The following is a 27829-nucleotide window of genomic DNA, read 5'->3' as shown; positions in this document are numbered from 1 at the left end:
AAAAAACTAGGCCTAGAATGAACTTTAAATGGATTGGGAAAACCATTAACAAAAAATATCCGATCCAAAAATTCGCAGAAACAGTAAATATCAAAGTGAAATTGCCGCATGTGAACAAAAAACCACTAGCGAGAATTGGAAATTTGGTTCAAACAAAAAAACTAGGCCTAGAATGAACTTTAAATGGATTGGGAAAACCATTTACAAAAAAAAATCCGATCCATCCAAAAAATCGAAGAAACAGTAAAAAATCAAAGTGAAATTTCCGCATGTGAACAAAAAACCACTAGCGAGAAATGGAAATTTAGTTCCAACAAAAAAATAGGCCTAGAATGAACTTTAAATGGATTTGGAAAACCATTTTCAAAAAAAGCCCGATCCAAAAAATTGAAACAGTAAAAATCAAAGTGAAATTGCCGCATGTGAACAAAAAACTTCAAAAAATCATGAAATTTTGTGAACAGATCTTTGGCGCACCAACACAGTATCGCAGAACTGGAAGTTAGCCTGCCCAGAATTGTATTTAGCAAACTTGCATCGCTAAGTTTTGTAGTGCCTTTTACGCATTTCCGCTTTACCTTGATTAGAAGTAATCTTTTGAAAGTTTTTAAGTCAGCAGAAAAGCCACCCTTTATTTCGAAAATGGTGAATAGACGTCTTTGCGATGCACAAATGCTCAAACAACTAAATGCTGATTCCACACTGATTCTATAAAACTTGCATGACTGCTCAAAAAGACAGATCTTTCAAAACTAAAATCAAATTGCAGAAAAAGTCGCGACGCATATGGTAACCTGTAACGAGTACTCATCTCTAGCAATCCCAACTGTCAATTTGCCATAAATTACAAGATTGATCTGCGACTTGAATGTCTTTTGTTAGTTTTTAAATAAACATTTTACTGGTGATAGTTGTTAGCGGAAGATTCCCGTGTGTTTTATGCTGCGTGTTTTATGAGTGTTGTTTTATGCTTTAATCCGATCTTGATATTTGGGTGATTGCTCTACCCTCAATATCATACTAAATCACTGCAGAGGCAAATTTTTTGAAAAACTTCATAGTTCTTATGAGGAAATGCAATTATTTTCAGATAAATTTTGAAATTCTAATTAGTTGATATATACTCTGTTCAAAAATTTGATGTAGCTGTTTGCAAGGTAAGTTTACAAAATCAAATTAACTCGTAAAATTGGTTTAGCAATACATTATATTTCAATTCCCAAAAATATCGACCTTCTACTCAAGTGGTTATCAGGGATACCTCACAATTTATCCATCGTTTAGATTTTTCAAGTCTTCTATGAGATGGAAACGTTTAAATACAGAAAACAACATTTTAATGTGGTTACTCCCCTTAAGCTAAAATTTCAAAATTCAAAAATAAAAATAAAATTTTGTGCTCATGTCTACTGCGACGTCCTGCGTTAACTTCAATTGAATAAGCATTGTTATTATGCTGTTGTTACTTTTTCCGCGCACTTTTCAACAACAGGTTATATCTGCTTCAGCACTGAACATTGAAAAACTTGATTTTTAACCGATCCATAATAGCTTAGAACATCAAAACTTTTATTTTCCCGTGATTTTTAGTGCTAGAATGTTTCAAAACAATTTTACCAAGTTCAAACCCGTCAGCGGCCCATTTAATGGATTTCGTTTGGATTTAAGACAGAATATTTCCAATGGGAGCCTCGCGTCGGTCAAAACCTTAATTCACGAGTATGAAACAATCCAAAAATAACCAATGTCTTTCCCGAAGAATATACATTGGTTATGTATATGCTAAAAACTTGTCAAACAAAAAAGGAACAGCTGACAGCTCTTTTTTTCAGAATTGTGGGGAAAAGAGGGCCAGGAACTGATGGAAGCTCATTTGATCTTTAAACACAGCCGACTAACGTCAGGCGAATTGCTCTCAAACGACCGACGAGCGTTTGGCTTCGGTAGTAACCAGCTGGGTCTTAGGGATGCTAGCATTAGAGGGGGGGGGGGGGGGGGGGGTGAGCTGAGTGGGAAGAGGTCAAGCGTGGGGGGGGGGGTCACGCTCGGCGAGGGATGGGTCAAGAGATGATGGGAGGGGAGGGGGGTGGGAGGAGAGAGGGTTGCATATTACCAGGTGGAGTAGAGTGGTCGGTGAGAGTTAAAAGGCGGGTGGGGTGGCTGACTGGGCACGGGGGGTCAAAATTTTAAAATTAAGTACCGCTCTGCACACCATGAAACAATTTTGTTTAATCGTATACTGAGAGACTTGTAAAGCGTAAGACTAAGAGTTGCTCGCCCACTTTGTTCATCCTCTTTTTGAGGACAAAAAAGGTCAGACAAAAAATCGGTCAAGCGATTCCACATTTTACAGGGTTTACCCAAAAATGATTATATTTCTTTTTAATTAAATCTGCGTGGTCTCCATTATCTAATAATCTTGGTTTATATTGATCTAAAAATTAAATGTTTGCTGATTATTTCTTTTTGCCAATCTTAAGGTTATCTCCGATCTCTGACATTTCTTCCTCTCTCCCTCAGCCTTTTAACTCTCGTTTTTTAATTTCCTCGCGTTAATGAACTGCGCTCAAGTACCCTCCTGTTGATTTACATTGCTTACGAAAATACTCCCCTCTCATTGGGTGAGTACAATAGGAATTCGGGCTTGTTTCTAATTCATCAAGCGATTGATTCAGCTCAACACAAGCGTCTAGGAAAAGTTATCTTCACATTGCGTCCCACACAATCGGGTCGCTGATTATCAGACAGTTCAACTAATTGCTGCGTTCGAGCCGTCACAGTTCGACCGGGACTTGCTATATCTATACAATAGTCATATTATTTAAGAGCAAGTGCCTATTGTTCTCCGATAAAAATTAATTCAGATTTTACCAAAAATTGATGTACGCACTTAGTATTGAGGAAGCTTCTGCGAAGCTTTAGCACAAATACGTCCAATTAATATGAATTGAGATAATTTCGCAAAACATTGTATCACGTGAGCATTAAATTAGACTATAATATTCTATGGATTTGAGTAAAATTAATAAGAGCAAAATTAATTAGCATGCAAACAGTGAATTCAATTCTTCTAAGAGAGCAGCATATATAGACCAAAAATATAAATCGAAACAAAAGCCCTTTCGTTTCCAAGTGGATATAGATATTACTAATTCAATAATCATAAGAGCACCAAGAAAACGAATGCCGGTCACGGCGAAACATCACGACTCAATTTTATGAATTACTAAAACACAACACACTTCACTATTAAAAACAACTGTCGCTATAGTTTGTGAATTCAATTGACAACACTTGTGACATATTTAAAACATAAACCAACTAACTTCGGACAAATAGCCCCCGAACGAAATAAGGGGCAATTTAATTCAGCGGCTGTAGCCCAGATAAAATTTTCTTTAAGGGTGGAAAAAATTCTGACTGGGAAGGAATTCGAACCACTGACGTCCGGAGTTCTCGACAAAAACATTAACCACTCGGCTTTCAGGTCACTATAATTTCCTACCTTACAATCGGTTTTACTTTGACAAACTTTATTTAGGACTGAGAGCAATTAATATCACCAAAATGAAGACCAGCGTGGAAAAGTCACTTGAGCCTTCACAGAATGTTCTAGAACAAAAACGCAAAAACTGTCATACAAAAAATTTTGCATAAAAAAGACACACACGTTTACAACAATTGATTCAAACTTCATTCGAGAGCCATCAAAAAGGTAAGCAGTGATTGAACTACGATGATAAGTATTTGACTAAAATATTGCCCAGTTGGTTTGATCGGAAAACCTTGTCTTAGTTTTCGATATTTTAATTGATTCAAAATTGATTTTCTCACAAACGTTTCTCGAAGTTTCCATTGCGGGTCTCATTGAGTTTTCACATATTGTTTACCTGACCAGAGCTGCGATAGAAGCGACAGCTGTTCAATCTAAAATTTCGTAAATTTTTCGTAGTATAGGCATTTGACGCAAGTTCGATAAATATCATCTCTCAACTTACAAAGCAGAAATCAACTTATATAAAACTTACAAAGCAGAAATTCATAAATGCTCTATTAAATTCTTATCATTTTTACTCTACTTGCATAGCTGTGCGATTTCTTGACATTAGTCAAATTATTCCATTTTAAACGAACAAATATTTTCTACCCAAAATTTAAACAGAACATTTTGGCAACCAACAACACCTGATAAAACCGACTTATACGGCCCAACTAAGATTTACAAATCTGGCAAGTTCAATGTCTCTGCTTTTCTAATCTTCGTGATTTTCATTTTCATTTGTGAAGGAGGTGGCTTGTTGTGCCCACATTTCTGCGTACACGCTCTGTTCATTTGCCAGTAATTCTTGATGGGTGCCCCGTTCCACTATTTCACCCTCTTTCAGCACAATGATTAAGTCTGCCTTCACGACAGTCGATAGCCGGTGGGCCACAACCAGAGTTGTCCTGTCTTTGCTCACATCGTCCAGTGCTGATTGAATGTTTCTCTCTGTCTTCGTGTCCAGTGCCGAAGTCGCCTCGTCCAGCAAGATTACCTTCGGTGCCTGAAACGTGATATGAAACGCTGATTTTTAAAGAAGGATTAAAATTACAGAATGAAAATTTGGATCTTCTCCGTTTGTGCCCCCCCCCCCCCCCCCAAATACGTTATGCTCCCCACAGATACAGAGCACGTGTCATTACACGGTAAATAATTCTGTAAAAAATATGGCCCGTGCGCCTGTTGGGTGCAAGCAAATAATATGCACCCACTTAGCAGGGGGGGGGGGCACAAACAGAAAAGATTCGAAAATTCTTTCAATAATTATTACCAACATGCTCCAGCTTGTTACGGATACAACTTCAAAAGACATCACGAAAAGTAAACAATGAGATGGTTCAGCCGCAAAAAACTGTCTCCTGTCAACATTCTGCCTGCATATATTTAACCACACAAAAAAGAAGGGGAGAACATTATAAACTAACTTTAGACTACGTTTTAGGGTGCCCCCTGACATGAAAACTTACGTTTCTTACTTGCTACGGTAACTATACGCTGGCATCATTTCCACAAGAGCCAATAATTTTTTGCGGCTCAATCATATTTTTTATTGTCTAAAATTCGTGACTTCTGATTTCCTCTAGATTCTCTATAAAAAACGAGCACAGCAAAACAAGAAATAGCAATTCAATCAACTCTATGGTCCCAATTTTGGCAGCGCTTACGAGCGATTGATCCAGAGCACAAAATGAACATAAACGACTAACGTCGGGCGAATTGCTCTCATACGACCGGCGAGCGGTTGGCTTTGTCAGTAGCTAATCACGGTTTATTGAGGCTAGCTTTAGCTTAATTGAAGGGGCGTAAGGTGAGCGCAGCGTTTGATAAACATCAGTTCGATAAATATCATCTCTCAACGTATATAAAACTTACAAAGAAGAAATTCAAAAATGCTCTATTAAATTCTTATCATTTTTACTCTACTGGCATAGCTGTGCGATTTCCTGACACTAGTCAAATTATTCCATTTTAAACGAACAAACATTTCGTATCCAAAATTGAAACAGAACATTTTGGCAACCAACACCTGATAAAACCGACTTATACGGCCAACTAAGATTTACAAATCTGGCAAGTTCAATGTCTTTGCTTTTCTTATCTTCATGATTTTCATTTTAATTTGTGAAGGAGGTGGCTTGTTGAGCCACAATTCTGCGTACACGCTCTGTACAACCTCCACTGCCGAAGACGCCTCGTCCAGCAAGAACCTTCTGTGCCTGAAGCGTGATATGAAACGCTGATTTTTAAAGAAGGATTAAAATTACAGAATGAAAATTTGGATCTTCTCCGTTTGTGCCCCCCCCCAGTACCTTATGCTCCCCACAGTAACAGAGCAAGTGTCATTACACGGTAAATCTTTCTGTAAAAAATATGGCACGTGCGCCTGGTGGGTGCAAGCAAATAATATGCACCCACTAAGCGGGGGGTTGGGGGGGCACAAACGGAGAAGATCCGAAAATTCTTTCAATAATTATTACCGACATGCACAACATGCTCCAGCTTGTTGCGGATACAACTTCAAAAGACATCACGAATAGTAAACAATGAGATGGTTCAGCCGCAAAAAACTGCCTCCTGTCAAAAATCTGCCTGCATATAGTTAACCACACAAAAAAGAAGGGGAGAACAATATAAACTAACTTTAGACTATGTTTTAGGGTGCCCGCTGACATGAACTTTCGTTTCCTACTTGCTACGGTAACTACGCTGTCCTCATTTCCACAAGAGCCAACGATTTTTGCGGCTATCATATTTTTTTCAGTTTAAAATTAGAGACTTCTGATTTCCTCTAGATTCTTTGTAAAAAACGCGCACAGTGGAACACGATATAGCAATTCAATCAACTCTATGGTCCCATTTTTGGCAGCGCTTGGAAGCGATTGACCCAGAGCACAAAATAAACATAACCGACTAACGTCGGGCGAACTGCTCTCAAACGACCAGCGAGGGGTTGGCTCCGTCAGTAGCTAATCACGGTTTAGTGAGGCTAGCTTTATTTTAATTGAAGGAGCGTAAGGTGAGCGCCGCGGGGGCGCAAAGCACCGGAGGTAGAAAAGTGGATTGGGAGGACTAATGTGGGGTGTTGGGTGGAGGTGTGGGATCAATTTCTAAGAACCACCCTTCACACCATAAGTATAAGTCTCAACAATAATTTCTTCAAATCGAATACTTGGCGAATAGTGGGCTGAAAAGCTCAAGGAGAAATTAATAGCCACTGAGCGTTGCCTGTTTGTCCTATTTCTGAATACGAAAAGTCAAACGGGCCAGACGAAAAATTGGTCAAAAAATCGCATTAAAAAACCGACAGGCCTTATATAATTGCTACAAACTGATTCTGAGAGCAATTAATAGTAATTACAAATTGCTTGTCGGGTCAATCAAAGTAAAATCATTTCTACCAAAACTCGGCTCTCATGAGGATAATAGATGATGACAATACACCACATAACAGCAGCTGAAGTGCGGCAGCAACAAAAGAGAGAGAGAGAGAGAGAGAGAGAGACATAAAACGTGAACGAGAAAGAGAAGGAAAAAACACTAATCAACAGAGAGAGAGAGAGAGAGAGAGAGAGAGAGAGAGAGAGAGAAAGAAGGAGAGCTAGGAATATTTTCTATGATAGGATTCGACTTTTAGTTTTCTACCCTTGTAAATAAATTGCAGTTAAAGTTTCCAGATTTTGAAGTAAAAAAGGTTCAAAACCACGCTCTATCTCCAGAATTCTGTCATGTAACCGATCTGAAAGACTTGAAAAATTTGCCAGTATTGATCGTTAAACTCAGAAAAGGACAAAAATATTCAAAAAATTTTAAAACAATTGAAAATTTTAATAAAAAATCTAGCTTAAACTCACGACAGTAATATCTTAAAAACCATTTCATTGTCTCAAGAGACTATCCAGTATCCAAGCCTGAAGTAGTTTTACTGGCTCATAAAGATCCATAAACTCGTAACAAAAATTTTGAAAAAAAATTAAAATTTTATACCAAAATTGTTTCAACTGGAGTCAAACAAAAAATCATCGCCAATCGAAAAACTCTAGAAACTATGCAAAAGCTTATCATCGAACATTGAAGGAGGTACCAAGGCCCCTGGTACTGGGAAAATTCAAAAGACAAAATGAAAAAAATTGCAAATAAATTTTTTTTAAAAATTGCTTAAATTCGTGATATTAAAAATCTTTGAAAACATTCTATTACATCTCAAAACTATGCAGTATTTTATTATGAAACCCTAGAGGAGGTTCCATGGCTCTTGAGGCTCGACAAAAACCAAAAAGACGACAAAAACGTCCAAAAGATGGAAATTGCAAGTTTTACTTAAAAAAGAAAATGCTGTAACTTTTAATGCAAATTTTTAACAAAAATTGATAAAACTTGTGATATTAAAATATTGAAGTTTATTCCATGGACAATAAAAACTTGCCAGTATATTACTATCAAACCCATAAGGAGGTTTTTTCTCCCCTGGTCCGAATAAACAAGACTATACGTCAAAAATTCGAAAGAAAAAAATGGATGTTTAAAAAAAAAACTGCAATGCGTGATGTTGAAATGTTCAGCATTCCATTACCACTCTAAACTATGCAGTAACCTATTATTAAACGCTGGAGGAGTTTCCTTGACACCTAGGGCTGATAAAACTCGAAAAATGTCAAAATTTTTAAAAAGCTTGAAAATATTGCGCAAATTAGTATAAATTTGCATGTTTTTAGCGAGCGGTTGTTTGTCATTAGCTAGACGCAGGATCTGAAGGGTAACAGAGCGGGGCGATGGAGCAATACTGGGGGGTCAACAAAGGAGTGGTCTACAACCTCTGAGAACCGCCCTTCACACCAAAAGAATAAGTCTCCAAAACAATTTCTGCGAATCGCAAACTTGGAGACTAGAAGGCTGAAAGGTTCTTAGCAAGCTTAAAGCCTACTGGGCGTTACCCACTTATCCTATTTTTGAAGACGAAAAGTCAAATGGGTTAGACAAAAAATTGGTCAAGCAAAAAATCGTATTAAACAGGACAAATATAATTGCTACAAACTGCTTTTGAGAGCAATTAATATTTAAATTCCAAAAGTGCTTGCTAGGTAATTTAAAAAAGTCATTTCTACCGAATTCGGCTTTAATGAGGATAATAGACGATGAAATTACACCACATAACAGCAGCTGAAAAGCGGCATCAACAAAAAAAGAGAAAGATAAAACGTGAACGAGAAAGAGAAGGAATGAAACACTGATCAACAGAGAGAGAGAGAGAGAGAGAGAGAGAGAGAGAGCGAGAGAGAGGGAGAGAAGGAGAGCTAGGAATAATTTCTATGATGGGATTCTACTCGATATTTTGTTTTCTAGCCTTTTTAAATCATATAGCAAAACTGAAAAAGGCAAATTTTAAAAGAAAAAATTACAGGTTTCAGAGTAAAAAAGGTTCAAAACCTCTTGCTGTCTCTGGAGTTCTGATAAGTAACCCATCTGCAAGAAATTAAAAGATTCGTTGGCCAGTATTAATCGTTAAACTCAAGAAAAGGACAAAAATATTCAAAAATATTGAAAACAATTGCAAATTTTAACAAAACCTTACTTAAATTCACGATAGTAATATATTCAAAAATATTTCATTGTCTGAATAGTCTATCCAATATACATGTTCAAGCCTGAAACAGTTTCACAGGCTCATAGATCCATAAACTAGGAACATGAAAATAATTTTCCAAAAATTTGAAAAAACTAAAATTTTATCCAAAAAATGCTACAACTGGAGGAGTCATATAAAAATTCATCGCCAATCCATTAACTCTAGAAACTATGCAACAGCTTATTATCAAACATTGGAAAAGAACCCAGGGCCCTTGGTGCCGAAAAAATTCTAAAATTCAAAATTTCAAAAAAATTGAAAATATTTTTAAAAAATTGCTTAAATTTGAGATAGTAAAATCTTTAAAAACATTCTTTTACCTCTAAAAACAATGCAGTATTATTTTACGAAACCCTAGAGTTTCCGTGGCTCTTGAGGCTAGAGAAACCCAAAAAAGATAGAAAGTAAAAAACTGGAAATTGCAAGTTTTATTTAAAAAATGGTAAAACTTGTGAAGCAAAGTTTTAAAAAATGATAGAAAATTTGTGATATTAAAATGTTGAATTTTATTCCGCGGACAAAAACAACTTGTAAGTATTTTACTATCAAACACCTATGGAGGTTTTTTGTCCCCTCGGTCCGGAAAGCTTTAAGAAAAAATAAACGTCAAAAATTCGAAAAAAAAATGGATGTTTTGTAAAAAAACGCTGAAATTCGTGATATTAAAATGTTCACACCATTCCATTACCACTAGAAATTATGCAGTAACCTATTATTAAACGCTGGAGGAGTTTCCCTGACACCTAGGGCTGATAAAACTCAAAAAATATCAACATCTTTCAAAAGCTTGCAAAAATTGCGCAAATTAGTATCAATTTGCATGTTTTTAGCGAGCCGTTGTTTGTCATTAGCTAGACATGGGGTCTGGGGGTAACAGAGCGGTGCGATAGGGCCCAATACTGGGGAGAAAACAAAGGAGGCGTCTTCAACCTCTAAGAACCGCCCTTCACATCATAAGAATAGGTCTCAAAAACAGTTTCTGTGAATCGCATACTTGGTGACTAGGTAGCTGAAAGGCTCTCAGCGAGCTTAAAACCCACTGGGCGTTACCCACTTATCCTATTTTGAAGACGAAAAGTCAAATGGGTCAGACAAAAAATTGGTCAAGCGAAAAATGTCATTTAAAAAAAATCATTTCTACCAAAACTCGGCTTTAATGAGGATAATAGACGATGAAATTACACCAGATAACAGCAGCTGAAGTGCGGCATCAACAAAGAGAGATAGAGAGAGAGAGAAAGAGACACATAAAACGTGAACGAGAAAGAGAAGGAAAAAACACTAATCAACAGAGAGAGAGAGAGAGAAAGAGAGAGAGAGAGAGAAAGAAGGAGAGCTAGGAATATTTTCTATGATAGGATTCGACTTTTAGTTTTCTACCCTTGTAAATAAATTGCAGTTAAAGTTTCCAGATTTCGCAGTAAAAAGGTTCAAAACCACGCTCTGTCTCCAGAATTCTGTCATGTAACCGATCTGAAAGACTTGAAAATTTGCCAGTATTGATCGTTAAACTCAGAAAAGGACAAAAATATTCAAAAATTTTAAAACAATTGCAAATTTTAACAAAATCTTGCTTAAATTCACGACATTAATATCTTCAAAACCATTTCACTGTCTCGAGAGATTATTCAGTATCCATGTTCCAAGCCTGAAGTAGTTTTACTGGCTCATAAAGATCCATAAACTCGGAACATGATAATAATTTTCCAAAAATTTGAAAATGAAATTTTATCCAAAAATTGCTACAACTGGAGTCATATAAAAGTTCATAGCCAATCCATTAACTCTAGAAACTACGCAACAGCTTATTATCAAAAAATGGAGAAGGTCACAGGGCCCTTGGTGCCGAAAAAATTTTAAAATTCAAAATTTTAAAAAAAATTGAAAATATTTTTAAAAAATTGCTTAAATTTGTGATAGTAAAATCTTTAAAAACATTCTATTACATCTAAAAACTATGCAGTATTATATTAGGAAACCCTAGCAGAGGAGGTTCAGTGGCTCTTGAGGCTAGAGAAACCCAAAAAGATAAAAAAAGTAAAAAAAAACTGGAAGTTTCATTAAAAAAAAAAGCTAAAACTTGTGATGCAAAGTTTTAACAAAAATTGATAAAAATTTGTGATAATAAAAAGTTGAAATTTAATCCGTGGACAATAAAAAAAAATGTCAGTTTTTTACTATCGAACCCCTAAGGAGGTTTTATTGTCCCCTGGGTCCGGAAAGACCTGATTAAGGAAAAATAAACGTCAAAATTTTGAAAAAGTTGCATGTTTTGTAAAAAAAACGCTGAAATTCGTGATATTAAAATGTTCACACCATTCCATTACCACTAGAAATTATGCAGTAATCTATTATTAAACGCTGGAGGAGTTTCCCTGACACCTAGGGCTGATAAAACTCAAAAAATATCAACATTTTTCAAAAGCATGCAAAAATTGCGTAAATTAGTATCAATTTGCATGTTTTTAGCGAGCCGTTGTTTGTCATTAGCTAGACACGGGGTCTGAGGGTAACAGAGCGGTGCGATAGGGCCCAATACTGGGGAGACAACAAAGGAGGCGTCTTCAACCTCTAAGAACCGCCCTTCACATCATAAGAATAGGTCTCAAAAACAGTTTCTGTGAATCGCATACTTGGTGACTAGGAAGCTGAAAGGCTCTAATCGAGCTTAAAACCCACTGGGCGTTACCCACTTATCCTATTTTGAAGACGAAAAGTCAAATGGGTCAGACAAAAAATTGGTCAAGCGAAAAATGTCATTTAAAAAAATCATTTCTACCAAAACTCGGCTTTAATGAGGATAATAGACGATGAAATTACACCAGATAACAGCAGCTGAAGTGCGGCATCAACAAAAAAAGAGAGATAGAGAGAGAGAGAGAGAAAGAGAGAGACATAAAACGTGAAAGAGAAGAGAAGGAAAAAACACTAATCAACAGAGAGAGAGAGAAAGAAGGAGAGCTAGGAATATTTTCTATGATGGGATTCGACTTTTAGTTTTCTAGCCTTGTAAATAAATCGCAGTTAAAGTTTCCAGATTTCGCAGTGAAAAGGTTCAAAACCACGCTCTGTCTCCAGAACTCTGTCATGTAACCGATCTGAAAGACCAAGACCTAAAATTTGCCAGTATTGATCGTAAAACTCAGAAAAGGACAGAAAAATCCAAAAATTTTAAAACAATTGCAAATTTTAACAAAATCTTGCTTAAATTCACGACAGTAATATCTTCAAAACCATTTCACTGTCTCAAGAGACTATCCAGTACCCATGTTCCAAGCCTGAAGTAATTTTACTGGCTCAAAGATCCATAAACTCGGAACATGATAATAATTTTCCAAAAATTTGAAAAAAAATGAAATTTTATCCAAAAATTGCTACAACTGGAGTCAGATAAAAGTTCATAGCCAATCCATTAACTCTAGAAACTACGCAACAGGTTATTATCAAAAAATGGAGAAAGTCACAGGGCCCTTGGTGCCGGAAAAAATTCTAAACATCAAAATTTAAAAACTTGAAAATATTTTTTAAAAAATTGCTTAAAATCGTGATAGTAAAAGCTTTAAAAACATTCTATTACATCTAAAAACTATGCAGTATTATATTACGAAACCCTAGAGGAGGTTCCGTGGCTCTGGAGGCTAGAGAAACCCAAAAAGATAAAAAAGTAAAAAAAAAACTGGAAGTTTCATTAAAAAAAAAGCTAAAACTTGTGATGCAAAGTTTTAACAAAAATTGATAAAAAATGTGATATTAAAAAGTTGAAATTTAATCCGTGGACAATAAAAAAAAATTGTCAGTTTTTTACTGTCAAACCCCTAAGGAGGTTTTATTGTCCCCTGGGTCCGGAAAGACCTGATTAAGGAAAAATAAACGTCGAAAAATTTTGAAAAAGTTGCATGTTTTGTAAAAAAAACGCTAAAATTCGTAATGTCAAAATGTTCACACTATTCCATTACCAATAGAAACTATGCAGTAACCCATTATTAAACGCTGGAGGAGTTTCCTTGACACCTAGGGCTGGTAAAATTTTTAAAAGCTTGAAAAAATTGCGCAAATTAGTACAAATTTGCATGTTTTTAGCGAGCGGTTATTTGTCATTAGCTAGACACGGGGTCTGGGGGGGGGGGGGGGGGTAACAGCGCGGGGGGATGCGGCAATATTGGGGGGGGGGTCAACAAAGGAGGGTTATTCAACCTCTAAGAACCGCCCTTCACACCATAAGTATAAGTCTCCAAAACAGTTTGAGCTGAAACAGAGCTGAAAGGCTCTAAGAGCAGTTAATGCCCACTAGGCGCTACCTGTTTATCCAATTTTTGAGGTCGAAACGTCAAATGGGTCGGATGAAAAATCGGTCAAGCAAAAAAACGCATTAAAAAAAGACCGACAGGACTAATATAATTGCTACAAACTTCGTTTGAGAGCAATTAATCACGTATGATCATTTTAGGGTCACAGATATGCCAGAAACAACTTTTATGCAAAAAGCACTTTCTGGTTCAGCATACTTCCAGGAATTGTCTCGAAAATTTTAGCCAATATCAAGTCTTTGAAGAACGTTTAGCACTTAAACTATATTTAAATATTCTATAAATAAGGTGAATTTGCCCTCCTAATTGAAGGAAAATATTGGCCATTGAGAGGCTGACGGTTGCTATAAATAAGACAAAAAAATTAATGGTAGCCAACTCAAGGTCCAATATGTGGTGTGCATTTTAAAGACATGACTCTATGCAGCATTTGGCATCTAGGGAGAGTGGAGAAAACGTTCCCTGGGAGATGGAAACAACCAAGCAGCTCACCCAATTTTTTGCTGGTTGCCAAAAAACTGTCATTCAATCTTCTTTGAGAAAGATTGTGTTCTGGATTAGGATCAACAATGGAGCTGCTATTAATCTTTGGTTAAACCTACTTATAACTTTTAAAACAACCCACTAAAATTTAATGAGAACTGAACTGGCTAACAGAGCTCCAAATGGCACTGCGTAAAATTAATTCAGCCTTTGAAGATGAAACAAATAGCGCATGCGAACAAAAAACAGGTGCGTACATTGATCTAATGACAATCAGAAGTCATCAAATACAGTTCCAGCAACAGGTTAACTTTTATCAAAACCCATTTTATCTCATTTTCCATTTCTCTCATAGTAGTAAACTGCTGCGGAGTTACTATTCAATTCTGAACGAGGGCAACTTAGATCACTCAAAAATCACGACGCCAAGAGCGAAAAGGTCACTCGAAAAGCACGAGTCAGAAGAATAAACCGGTTCTGAGAAAATTGGGACATTTTCCGTTCGTGCCCCCCGTACGTTATGCTCCCCCAATTACAGAGCACGCGTCATTACATGTTAAATCATTATGTCAGAATATGAAATCTGCGTCCGAGTGGTGCAAATAAAAAGCAGCCACTAAGATGGGGGGGGGCACAAACGGAAAAGATTCGAAAATTGCATTAAAAAAGCAGAAGCACAAATATGAAAGCTTTTCAAACTTTTTTGAGCCATTACACAGTGGCGAAATACTGCTTCCAGATTGGGCTTCCTATTGCTACCACTCTTTACCCGTCACTTTTGCTATATGAAGATTTGCGAGAAATGAGGCGAAAAAGTAGTCTTATCAGCTACCCAGTGTTGTGATTTATGAAGCTTTTTTAATCGTAGCGTGAGTCCAATAGAAAAAATCATAAGGTGCTCATCTCTGAGTTGAAGTAACACCAAAATTTGTCTGGACCTTGAAAGCGATAACATCTCGATGAAGATAACGAAAAACTCAATAATTCTGACCAAGGAGGGGTTCGAACCTCCGACTACTGGCGCAAAAGACTGAAGCATTCGCCACTCGCCTATTCGGGCCTTGCGGGTTCGAACCTCCGACTACTGGCGCAAAAGACTGAAGCATTCGCCACTCGCCTATTCGGGCCTTGCGCTAGTTTATCTTATAATCATTTTGTTTTAGCAAGAAACTTATTTCTGAAGCAGAGCAATTTATGCCACGCAGTAATCAAGAAACCAAGCGTGAAAGTAACTCACGAAGTGAAATCGAAGAGATGTTCTAGAACAAAATGGTCAAGCCAAAATTTTGAGTAAAAAAGCGCACACGTTTACAATAGTTGCATTAGTTTGAGAGAAAGTAAAAATAAAATCAACGGAAAAGAAACATTTTAAAAAGCAAGCGAAGAAATTCGCTAAAATCTTAAATTTGTTCTCAAGAACAAAACATAACCGACTAAACGTCGGAAGAATTGCTCTCGAACAACTAGTGGGAGCTCTAATCAATTGCAGCCTGCTTCAGTCGGGGGGGGGGGGGGTGAGGGGAGCCTTAATGGGACTAAGAAGTTCAATAGTGGGCTTCAAATAACCCCATTAGAGGTGAACATATACCACTATTAAGATTTAAAGTGAAAAATAGCACCAGTTTCGGCGCACTTTTCATTTGACTTTTAGTATTGAATTGCCGCCAATTGAGTTAAGCTGCTTGAAATTGTGATTGAGAGCGAATTTTAGATCAACGCAAACAGTCAAGGGCGTAAAAGTCACTCGAAAAGTCAAAATTGTCAAGCGAAAATTTTGCAAAAAGAAAAGACACACATTTACAATAATTGCTATGAACTTCGTTCAAGAGCAATTAAAAAGCAGAGAAAATAAACCTTAAAATATGGCAACAAGTCAACACAGATATAAGCGAAAACCAAAATCCGAAAAAGCAAGCATGCCCTGTTCCTATTGAAAAAAAAATAGAAGACATCTTCAACATTTATAAATGAACATGAAATGTTCAAAAAATCAAAAAAATGTTATAATTTAGCAATAGATGCCACATTATTAAAAGAAGTGCCGTTTTAAAAACTCGTTGAGTTTCTAACACTTAATGCCAAAAATAATTGAATTATTGAAATCAAATGTATAAGTACAAATTTGGTGAAAAAAAACACCTGACGTTAATACCTGAGAAACTCAAAGCCTTATTTAAGAGCTATTAGCATAAACCCTGATTACAAACAAGTCCGTTCAAAAACCCAAAGTACTCAAAAAAGAAATAAGTCAAAACTATTTTCAAAATTGAAAAATTTAAGCCATTTTTACCCTTAAAATTTATTGAGCTTCGAAAAAAAACATTGATATAAACTCTAGAATTAAACATTACTGCAGCTTCAATCAGAAAATGTTCCGTAACAAAAACTAACTAAAGCAATACAAATGTGCAAATCAAAATAAAAACGGCCAAAAACGGTTAGATATATGAGGGGATGAGGGGTAAGTGAGGGGAAGGGCTGGTGGGAGGGTGGTGTCGTTTGCTCAGAATGAATACTGCCACAAGTTTCTCATTATCGTTTATTAATAAATATGCTACTGCTAACGTCATATGTTCGAAAAAAGTCAATGTTCTAAAACAGAAGCCAATGTTAAATAACTAAAATCAAAGTACGAGTCACGAACAAACAAGTTCAGCCAAAAAAATATAGTCGATAGAATACCGGAAACGACTGGCGGAGTCGTCTAAAAAGATCTCTCAGCCAACATTGCCTACATCAGAAGCATCAAAGAAAAGAGAAATAAAGGTAAGTTTCCAATAAAATAGTTTTTTTATATGTCGACACAAGTTGTGAGTGTGAGGGAGGGCGTGTTTGGGAGCTGTTGAGGTGGGGGAATGGGGGCAGACGGTGGGTAGTTGAGGAGATAGGTAGGTTTGGGTGGTAGGTACATGAGGAAGGTAGGTAGGTAAGACAAAGTTCAAGTCATGAACAAAATTTGCTTCAGAAACAAAATTCAGAAAGTCAAAATTGTCAAGCGAAAATTTTGCATAAAGAAAAGACACACATTTACAATAATTGCTATGAACTTCGTTCAAGAGCAATTAAAAAGCAGAGAAAATAAACCTTAAAATATGGCAACAAGTCAACACAGATATAAGCGAAAACCAAAATCAAAAAAAAGCAAGCACGCCCTGTTCCTATTGAAAAAAAATAGAAGACATCTTCAACATTTATAAATGAACATGAAATGTTCAAAAAATCAAAAAAATGTTATAATTTAGCAATAGATGCCACATTATTAAAAGAAGTGCCGTTTTAAAAACTCGTTGAGTTTCTAACACTTAATGCCAAAAATAATTGAATTATTGAAATCAAATGTATAAGTACAAATTTGGTGAAAAAAAACACCTGACGTTAAAACCTGAGAAACTCAAAGCCTTATTTAAAAGCTATTAGCATAAACCCTGATTACAAACAAGTCCGTTCAAAAACCCAAAGTACTCAAAAAAGAAATAAGTCAAAACTATTTTCAAAATTGAAAAATTTAAGCCATTTTTACCCTTAAAATTTATTGAGCTTCGAAAAAAAACATTGATATAAACTCTAGAATTAAACATTACTGCAGCTTCAATCAGAAAATGTTCCGTAACAAAAACTAACTAAAGCAATACAAATGTGCAAATCAAAATAAAAACGGCCAAAAACGGTTAGATATATGAGGGGATGAGGGGTAAGTGAGGGGAAGGGCTGGTGGGAGGGTGGTGTCGTTTGCTCAGAATGAATACTGCCACAAGTTTCTCATTATCGTTTATTAATAAATATGCTACTGCTAACGTCATATGTTCGAAAAAAGTCAATGTTCTAAAACAGAAGCCAATGTTAAATAACTAAAATCAAAGTACGAGTCACGAACAAACAAGTTCAGCCAAAAAAATATAGTCGATAGAATACCGGAAACGACTGGCGGAGTCGTCTAAAAAGATCTCTCAGCCAACATTGCCTACATCAGAAGCATCAAAGAAAAGAGAAATAAAGGTAAGTTTCCAACAAAATAGTTTTTTTTTATATGCCGACACAAGTTGTGAGTGTGAGGGAGGGCGTGTTTGGGAGCTGTTGAGGTGGGGGAATGGGGGCAGACGGTGGGTAGTTGAGGAGATAGGTAGGTTTGGGTAGGTACATGAGGAAGGTAGGTAGGTAAGACAAAGTTCAAGTCATGAACAAAATTTGCTTCAGAAACAAAATTTAAAAAAATTAGAACACTAATACCCCCTCCTCAAGTTGTAAAAACCTCTACAATACCAATACTCCTCTTCGAGTCCTAAAAACCTCAAGGAAACCAATACTCCTGTTCAAGCCGTAAAATCCAAGAGAAGGCCAAAATAGTCCCAGCTATCATTTTGCGGCTATTAAGCATAATCGACTACCCTTAGCTAGCTGCGACATAGGGAGGCTAACTACAGCTTAATTGAGGAGGAGCATGATGGAGGGTTAGTGATCAAGGGTGGGGGCGAGTGTGCGGGGTTAAGGGCAGAATGAGGTGGTAGGGTGGATTGATGGGCGGGAGAGATGGGTGAGAGGAATTTGGTGGGATAGCAAATGGGGGGGGGGGGGGGTGCGAGGGAGTTAAAAGCTGAGGGGTAAAACTTTAAGAACCGTCCTTCACATCATGAATTTATATCTGTTAAACTGCTTCCGTAAATCACATACTTAGATACGATTAACAGCTTCCGTAAATGTCATCATCAGACACCAGAGAATGCACGTGCTATGAAATTAAGTTGCTGAGTTGATGGAACCTGAAAATTGAGCATTCTTATTCAATAAAACTTACACACCTCTGTTACAGTCTGTTGTGTGGAGTGCAAGTGGAGTGTAATTTATTTGGGTCTACGGGGCCAGCCACAGTGCTTATCAGTTCTCCAGTGAGATCGTACCTATTCTTTGACCAAATTTCCGGGGTGGTCTCTCCCCCCCCCAAAAAAAAAGTTTTCTGGAGCGTGTTGCCTGTAGAAAACAATTGAAACCATTTCCCAACGCAAATTTTTTATGCAATTCTAATGATGACAAAAAACAAAAAAGCGAAGCCTGATGCGCACAGCAGTTATTAGATTTTCCCTGTGGATCCTGCCAGAAAAATTGTGATAGTTTTTGTGTACAATGTTCATCCTGCAAAACGTGGTTTCATAATTCCTGCTCAAATTTACCAAACAGCATTTTGGCAGTTTTGGGAAAAATTAAGGGCATAAGTTGGTCACAATTTCAACAAGGATTGTCTGAAATCAGAAACGATATTAACCAATTGAAACAAAACTCTTGCGAAGCTAAAATTGAGCAGCTACAAAATGAAATCGAAGACTTAAAGAGCAGCGTCGGTTCTTTGAAGCAAAATAGCCAAGCAAAATCTCAATATAATCAACAATCGGAAAATAACATGAGTGACAAACTAATAATTTTTGGAATACAGGACCAGATCTCGAGAATTGAAGCAATGAATGCAGACAAAAAACAAGTAGTATCTATTTTCGAGCAACTAATTGGGCTGAAAAATGTCGTAATTCATGACTGCTTCAGATTAGGGAAACAAGTAAACGAGAAGAACAGGCCTATTGTAGTGAAAATTGATAATGCTTGGACTTTCAGAACGATCTTCCTATCTGTTTCGAAGTTAAAAGGTTCTGGAGTTGTCGTAAAAAATTTCTTTCCGTTGAGGACAAAAAAGAAAAAAAAACACTATATGAGCGGAAGACAAATCTGATAAACAATTTTGGCTACGAAAAACACAGTTTCTCCATTAAAGGTCGAGTTATTTTATAAGGGAAAAGTTATTGGTGAAAACTTTAACCCTAATATTGTTCAATCGTCTACAGATCGAAACGCCCATACGTCCTGACTACCAGTCATCAAAATCTCGTCCTTAAACTGTAGATCCTTGCTGAATATTAATCGAAGAATTAGCCGTGATATTCATCTCAAAAGTTCATAAACCCGATATTATTTGTGTGAGCAAAACCTGGTTTGATTCGAGAGTTGATCACACGTGTGTCTTCATTTCAAACTTTTATAGCGTAGTTAGTAGAATTGATCGATGTAATGGTAGCCAAGGAGGTGTTGTAATTGGCTTGAAAACAGAAATTAATGTTCACAGTGAAACAATCCAAGCTAAATCTCCTGTTGACTTCGCAACTTCGGCTCTCTTTTGCAATTTAGAGCAAGCAATAATTGGTATAAATGTTTACAATCCACCCCATGATTCACCTTATCGCTTAAGTAGAATTGGCTGATGCTTATATACATGACATTATTAGTTCGGCTCATGAAAAAGTTCTAAAAAACTATTTAGATCTCATCAATGTGCTCATAGTAGGTGATGTAAACCTTCCTGGAATTGATTGGAGTCTTCTGAGCAATAATATTGCCTATGAGAAAACGTTTTGCCAGGTTTTTCGAAAATACGGATTTCGTTATCTCATAGAGGACAAAAACGTTAAAAATGATTGCTTTCTTGCGATTTTCCCTAACGCTATTTCTTTTGCTCAGATCCATTCGACATTTTCCGATTACCCAATGATTAGCGCTGAAGTAAATGTTTCGAGCAGTCAGGTTGAGAAATCAAAATCAGTTTATTCATTCGGAAAAGCGGATCTTCCCAAAACTGCTGAAAGAATCAGTTATTTTGATGCCTCAGCTGAAGATATAAACCACACAATTCAAAATTTTTATGAAATCAACTTTTGCTGTATGGCATTTATTCCTCGGAGAACTAGAAGGCGAAGGGACGCTCCTTATTACCTAACGTCTCCTTCTATTCAAGCAGAAAATGTTCTAAATACAGCTAGACGACGTCAAAAAGACAACACGATATTTGAAAAACTTGAAAAGAATTTAGCCGATTCACTTGAACTAGATAAAACAGTATATCTGAATTCCTTTGCAGGTTTAACTTTGACGGAAGTTTTTCAAAATATTAAGAGCTTTCGTCGTATTCCTGATCTGCCAACCAAGAAGAAATTTGCTGGAAACAGTATTTCTGGATCGTTGAAAATTGCCAATGCTTTCAATCAACATTTTGCATCTGTTTTCAAAGAAGACACGAGCCCTCTCTCAGTGCCACTCGCTTCAGCAAACCCCACAATTTGTTTAGAAGATATGTATTTCACCAAGAAGGAAGTAAAATCAATGATCCTTAGATGTCATTCGGGTTCTGAGTCATACGATAAACTGCAGCCAATTTTATTGAAAACTTTTTCAGCTGCCATTTTCCCAGTTGTAACTGAGATATTTAACAAAATTATAAATCAGCAAGAATTTCCAAAGAGCTGGAAGAAAGCAATAATTAAAACCCGGCATAAAAAAGAGTCGAGAATTGACATAAAAAATTACAGACCAGTTTCAATGTTGTGCGCGCTTTCCTTAATTTTCGAGAAGTTGTTGTACAGAAAAATTAGGGATCGTTTATTGAAAAATTTAGACAATCGCCAGCATGGATTTAGGCCCAATCATTCTACAACCACTCAAATGCTCCAGTATTGCGGAAAAATTTTTCGTTGTTTGAATGCTAAAGAGTCTGCATTAGGCATTTATCTCGATATTGCAAAAGCGTTCGAATCAATAAATCACAATGCAATTTTGTTGAAGCTTATGCATTTTGGTTTTGATAACCAATTTCTTAAATATTTTGCAGATTATTTATCAATAAGAACTTAGTGCGTTTATGTTAAAGATGAGTATTCGTCAGAGTTAACTGTTACGAGTGGTAGTCCACAGGGTTCAGTGTTTGCGGTTTTTATGTTCGCTGTGTACATTAACGACCTTCCATCTCTAATGGAGAACAGCACAAATCTTTTTGCCGATGACACAAAGATTATTGGAAGTCAAATGAATTTATTTTCGCTACAATGCTATCAAATGGTCAAAAGAAAACAGGTTGGAATTCAACAATGGAAAGTTTGAAGATATTTGTTTTGATGTAAAAAAAAGTTAGATCAGTCTAGTGTCCACTTGTCTGCAGATGATACAGAAATTACATGCAAATCTTCGGTGAATGATCTTGGTATAATTATTACTAATAATTTGAAATGGGACAGTCATATTAATGGGCGGCTATCGAAGGCACAACGAAAGCTTTTTTCTTGAAGAGAAACGTTCCCTTTTCTACAAATACGAGAGTAAAAGTAAGTTTGTACAAAAGTTACATTTTATCGATTCTCCTTTACGCGTCAAATGTATGGTTCTCGAATTGGCCAAACTGCAGAAAACCAGAAAAGATGCAAAGACGAGCGCTCAAGTGGACTTTGAACAAGAAATTTTGTACGAATAGTGACTACAATCAGAGCCTCATTTACAACAATTTGTTGCCAATCAGTTTTCTTTTGGTTCGAAATGATCTTCTTATGCTGAACAAAAATTATAACTGTCATACTCCCTTACGTTTGATGCTTATTGGAAAGTTTTCAAGGGACCACGCAGTAACCGTTCGGCAGCAAAGCAGTTTTTGAGGACAAAATTTAATTGGACGAAATCAGTCAAATTGGAAGAGTATTTTGTTTTGAGAGTTGTGAAATATGCAAATGTTCTCACCCAGCGAAATGACATCTCAACCTTTGACTGGACATGTCCAACAGTGTTATTTCGGAAACAGCTGAACTCTCTTTTGAAATTAAAGGCTGTGAACTTTAAATACTATCAGTATCCTGTTAATTGGTCCTGTTTTTGTAATTAATTAACAAAGCGATTCCCGCATCGCGGGTACCAAGTCAATTTAATAATAATAATAATAATAATAATAATAATAATAATAATAATAATAATAATAATAATAGTGGGACGTAAGGCCATAATAGAACTTGGCTCACCGTTAATTACCTGTTTATTCCGTTGCTGAAATCGCAAAAAGACCACAGGACTAATATAATTGCTACAAACTTTGTTTGAGAGCAATTAAAACGATTGCTCTGCTGAACATCTACAACCGATAAGACAGAAAACCATCTTTGGCTCACCTTAGGAGGAAATCGTTGCGTTTTAAGGGTCACTGAAGAACATTTTCACAATTTCATTGCGTAGTAACTACTTTTTAGCAACCCATCAGAGCATCAATTTTCGGTTTAAGTTGTAGCTGGTAAGGATACTCTTCACAATTTAAATTACCTTTAAGACTGTTCTTGCAATAGCAACACGTTGCTTTTCTCCTCCGCTCAGCTTCAACCCCCTCTCCCCCACTAATGTTTCATACTGTTCTCGAAACTGTTCGATCCTGGCGTGAATATCCGCTCTTTCAGCTGCCTCGAAAATGTCTTTGTCCTCAGCCATAGGCCGACCATACTGAATATTGTATTTAATTGTATCATTAAACAAAACTGTATCCTGCGGAACAACTCCAATATTCTTCCTCAAACTCGCTTGGCTGACTTTTGAGATATCAACCCCGTCAATTGTTATGTAGCCTGACTGGATGTCATAGAAGCGAAACAGTAACCTGATGATTGTACTTTTACCACTTCCTGAGGGACCAACGATGGCCACAGTTTGGCCAGCAGGCACTTTGAATGAGATATTCTTCAGAATAGGTTTTTCAGAGGTATAATGAAAGGATACGTTATCAAACGCCAACTCGCCACCTTTAATGTACAACTCAGTGCAATCTTTGGAGTCCGTCACTTCTGGTTTCTCCATAAACAGGTCCAGCATGTTCTCCATGTCGATGAATGACTGTTGGATCATTCTGAACCAGGTGCCGAGGAAATTCAAGGGTCCGTACAATTGTACAATGTAAGTAGTGTATAGTACAAACGTCCCCACCGATCTCTCGTGGTCAACAATGTAATATGCACACAACATGCATCCAGCGAACAATCCAATGTTCACGATGACGATTTGGACAAGATTCAAGAACTGGAGACTCGCCAGATTTCGCCATTGCATCGACTGGTAGCCCAGGAGTGAATTTCTGTATCGGTCGATTTCGTACTTTTCTGCACCGTAATATTTGACAGTTTCAAAATTGATGAGAGAATCCACAGCCTACAACAAAGCACATACCATTATTATCTTCCCATGAAAACTATCGGCACGGCTATGAAGTCACACGATATGCTATTAATGCGAGCTGTTTCTCGAAAAAGACTGTTTAAAAATGTTTACAAAGCTAACCGACGTTGACCATCCCACTACTTACCTATTACACAACGCTTCATTAGTAACTTTCGTCACGAAAAATTTGCTTCCATAAGTCTAAGTTGAGAAATAACCCTAAGAGTTGGCAGGCGCAATTTTGCTATAATAAGAGCGGGGAAACGTGTCCTATTGGGGAAACATCTAATACCGGGAAGCTGCAGAATTTACATTTTCTATATTCTAAACAAACACACAAAGAGGTCGACCTTAGTGCGAGTGGCGTTGTCAAGTTTGTTAACTTCTCTTCTGAATTTGGTCCTCCACTCGGAAATGACAACGGTGGCAGCCACGTACGCGGACAGACACCCGAACACGATGAGTCCGAAGTAGAAGTTGAAGGCGAAGATGAAGTAGCCAATTGCAATCAGGATATCGGCCACTGTAGGCAGAATTGTGAAGAGTATATAGCTCAGCAGCGTCACTACACTGTTGTTGCCTCGATCAATCACTCCAAGCACTTCACCCGTCTTTCGACCTAATCAGGCCAAAATTAGTCCCATGAAAAGTCAGCTTCTCAAGCATACGTAAAAACAATCATACGTTTGTTGAATATTATCATAAAATGTTACAACAATTGGAACAAGCCCTTTTAAACTGAGCCTCCCTGTTCACTCGTCAACATACTCAAATTTTGACGAAGTACGCTGGTTAAAAACTGCATTTCGTCTTTTTAGAGCCAGTGCTCTACTTCGTAATTAGATTATCAACCGTGACATTAGGAACACTCACTGAAATGGACTAACAACTACTCCTATGGAATTCAAACACATGACTCTCGCTTTTCACAGTTACCTGGTACAGATTTTCAAAAGCGTTCAAAATTACCAACTAGAAAACCCTTCGCCTTGATTATCCTATTTAGTTGTCTCCATTTAAAAAGCATTGGTTCAAGCAGAGGGCTGTTAAGTAAAAAGGTATACTCTACAGGTATTCAATTGTAATTTGAATCCTGTACCAACCCGAACTAAACAAACTATTCTCAGCGAACAATGAAGATTGCTAAAGTGAGCACGCACATAAATCTCAAACACTACAATGCTAGAGGTCACGCCGAATCGAATCTTGTCAGCAGCTAAGGGTTATAAACTACCATGTCACGTTTTTTGCGTAAAACTTTACCAAAAGGTGAAACACTTCTGAAAAACACTTGGGATATTCTTATTCATGAGCAAAAGTCCCCTCTGCAAACCATGTACTTCAAAGAGTCATTCATAACCATTCAATTACCAAAAAATCCCATCAGCAAACCTAGCTGTACAAAAAATAACTGATGAAACAATTTCTTAGCACAAAAGAACTGCTCGAGGCCAAAAACTCGAACATTTCAGATTTTTTGAAGTTGTTGTTTCTTCACCATTTTTAACGATTTCAACCCAAAGATTCTCACGCTATTTAATTCAAACTATCCCCAGTCGTTATCTCTCCCAAACTCCCGAAAATTTTAATGGAATTTTAAACTAGATTTGATGAACGAAAAACAAAACTTTAGACTCTTATCATATCAAACTACAGAAAACTGAAACAGCATAATCCCTTAGCACATCATTTAAGGTTAATCCGGGAGATGTATACGATTTAAGAAACTTAACCATCCAGAGGGGTCATAGTGATTACATACAAATCGCTATTGGTCTAATCTAAACATCAGAAGAATATTTGTGACTTACTTTGGAAAGTAAGATTCATAAGGGTTTTCATTTCACTGCCAAATCCTTAGCGAATGCATCTTTTTCATAATTATTAAGACATGCTATTTTCACAGAAATTCAATGAATGTCGTCAAAACAATCGAATGATATTTGAATTCAGTTGGCAAATTTTATCAGAGTTCCCAACAACTTGGCACCACAACTATTCATCAACAAAAGACAAATTATCTTTCATTGAATTACACAGTTTCGGTCTTTCTTCGTTGGAGGATTGCACTTTTAGGTTCACAGGACCGTGACTAGATAAGCTGAAGAGATTTTTTTTATTTTCCTTGTTTATTGCGTCCTATTTGCAAAGTGCTTTTGAAAACATGTACTACAGTTGTGATTTAATCAATTCAGGGACTATATATTCTAAATCAATACAATTCAACTAACCCAAGTGCCATCTGAGAGACAAATTGTGCAAGTGTGAGAAGACTTCCACCATTGTGGTCCTCATTGTGTACTGCTGCACATTGATCCATAGAAAGGAGCGGATGTTGGAGAGAAATCCACTTCCGCCAAATCCACTTCCAGAAAGGAAGTAAAAACAACAATACAAAGCAATGTAGCCCAATGGTATGCTTGACAAATCGTTGTTCGACAGAGCTTCCACCACTTTGGAATAGAAAATCGGAATGAATATATTGGCGAAGCGGCCCAATATAAGAATTATGAAACAGAGAACCACGTTTAACTGAAGCATTGGTTCGTTCTTCGGCCAAATGTAGGGCCAAAGAAATTTCATTTTCTTATAAAAGTTCTTGAAAGTGCTGTCATCCTCACTCGTAAGTCGGTTTTTCTCTCCAAAAAGACCTTGTTCATCATCAGTTTCCATTCTTTTGCGACGAACTTTGTTTGGCAGTCCGGGAGCATAGCACCCAAGAGCAAAAATTGCCAAAACACTAGACAAACGTACAACCCAGATGGAAAATTCCAAGATATTTTCCAGATCTTGCAGATCGTAAGGCCAGTCATTCGCAATGAGATCAATGATAGGAACCGACTCAAAAACTATTGCTGAAAGCCAGAACAGAAACAAGAGAAAATTGTGCCGAAATCTTGAATGTCGATTTTTATCCTGAGCCCTAGAGATTTCAACCTCTAATGAAAACGTAATAATCCACCACGAAGTGAAGATTAATAAAATTGAAACAGGCCACACCCACACAAAATCCTGAGTTCCCAAAATTACTCTTACTACGAGTAATGTAACGCTGTGGACTGGCATCAATAAATGCAACCAGACAAAAAATGAGTTCAAACTTCTGCATTTTGGTTCACGCTTGTTGTCTTCCATTCGAGCAGGTGGTGCATCAACATCTTCACCGTTAATCGTTCCATAACCTCCGTTTTCGAGTTTCTTGTCTCGTTTGCTGGGCGAGGAATTGACATTTGGTTCGTTATTTGCAGGCAAACTGGGAGCTGCTTTAAACGGCAGTAAACAGGATGGACACTTAGGCTTGATGGTAAGGATTCGAATAAAAGCTAGAATTAAGAGTAAACAAGGGAACAAAATATCCGCTGCGCATGTTGAGAACCCACCCTGATCACTGTTAAAAATGACCGCGAGGTTCTCTTTTCCAGGGCAAAATTTGTAAAGCATCGCTTCCCTGTCTTAGGCGTCTTCTTATAAATTGTCAGAGGTAATTATAATATACAGGTATACAGGATGAGTAATGATGATAAGATAAGTAATGACAAAAGTAATAGTAACCGGAATTTGGCAAGTATCAATCAACAACACCTTTTGTAATTCTTATTGATTATGATAGGTATGAGTAAATGTATGGCATTGAGATAATGAATATACCTCAGATTGTGACCAACCAACAAAATGTAAGTGATAACTTTGTTAGTTATTATGAATTACTTTTAATTACCTCTCTCACTCACACCTTACTCTCTCTCTCTCACCTCTCCACCCCAAGAACACACTTTCTTCACTTCACATATAGGCGCAAATTGTACTGTACAGTAAAGACTACAATATTAGCTGATCAAAGATCTTTCTCTATCAATCTCAATCTGAAAACGAATACAAGTTGTG

General features: G+C 36.9%; 1 protein-coding gene across 1 annotated transcript; it reads right to left on the bottom strand.

Annotated features, from left to right (window-relative positions):
* Positions 1–3041: 3041 nt before the first annotated feature.
* LOC142339375 (ATP-binding cassette sub-family B member 6-like) lies at positions 3042–27829 on the bottom strand. The gene is made up of 4 exons (XM_075389384.1): positions 26176–27829; positions 24295–24563; positions 23063–23935; positions 3042–4544 (listed from the first exon to the last, which is right to left on the bottom strand). Exons 1-4 carry the CDS (start codon positions 27383–27385, stop codon positions 4254–4256), a joined length of 2643 nt encoding a protein of 880 aa, XP_075245499.1. The 5' UTR covers positions 27386–27829; the 3' UTR covers positions 3042–4253.

Source organism: Convolutriloba macropyga, chromosome 5, assembly GCF_964194025.1.
Source record: "Convolutriloba macropyga chromosome 5, txConMacr16.3, whole genome shotgun sequence".
In the NCBI taxonomy this organism is placed as follows: domain Eukaryota; kingdom Metazoa; phylum Xenacoelomorpha; order Acoela; family Convolutidae; genus Convolutriloba; species Convolutriloba macropyga.
Note: the sequence above shows the minus strand (reverse complement) of the source record. Positions and strands in the feature narration are given on the sequence as shown.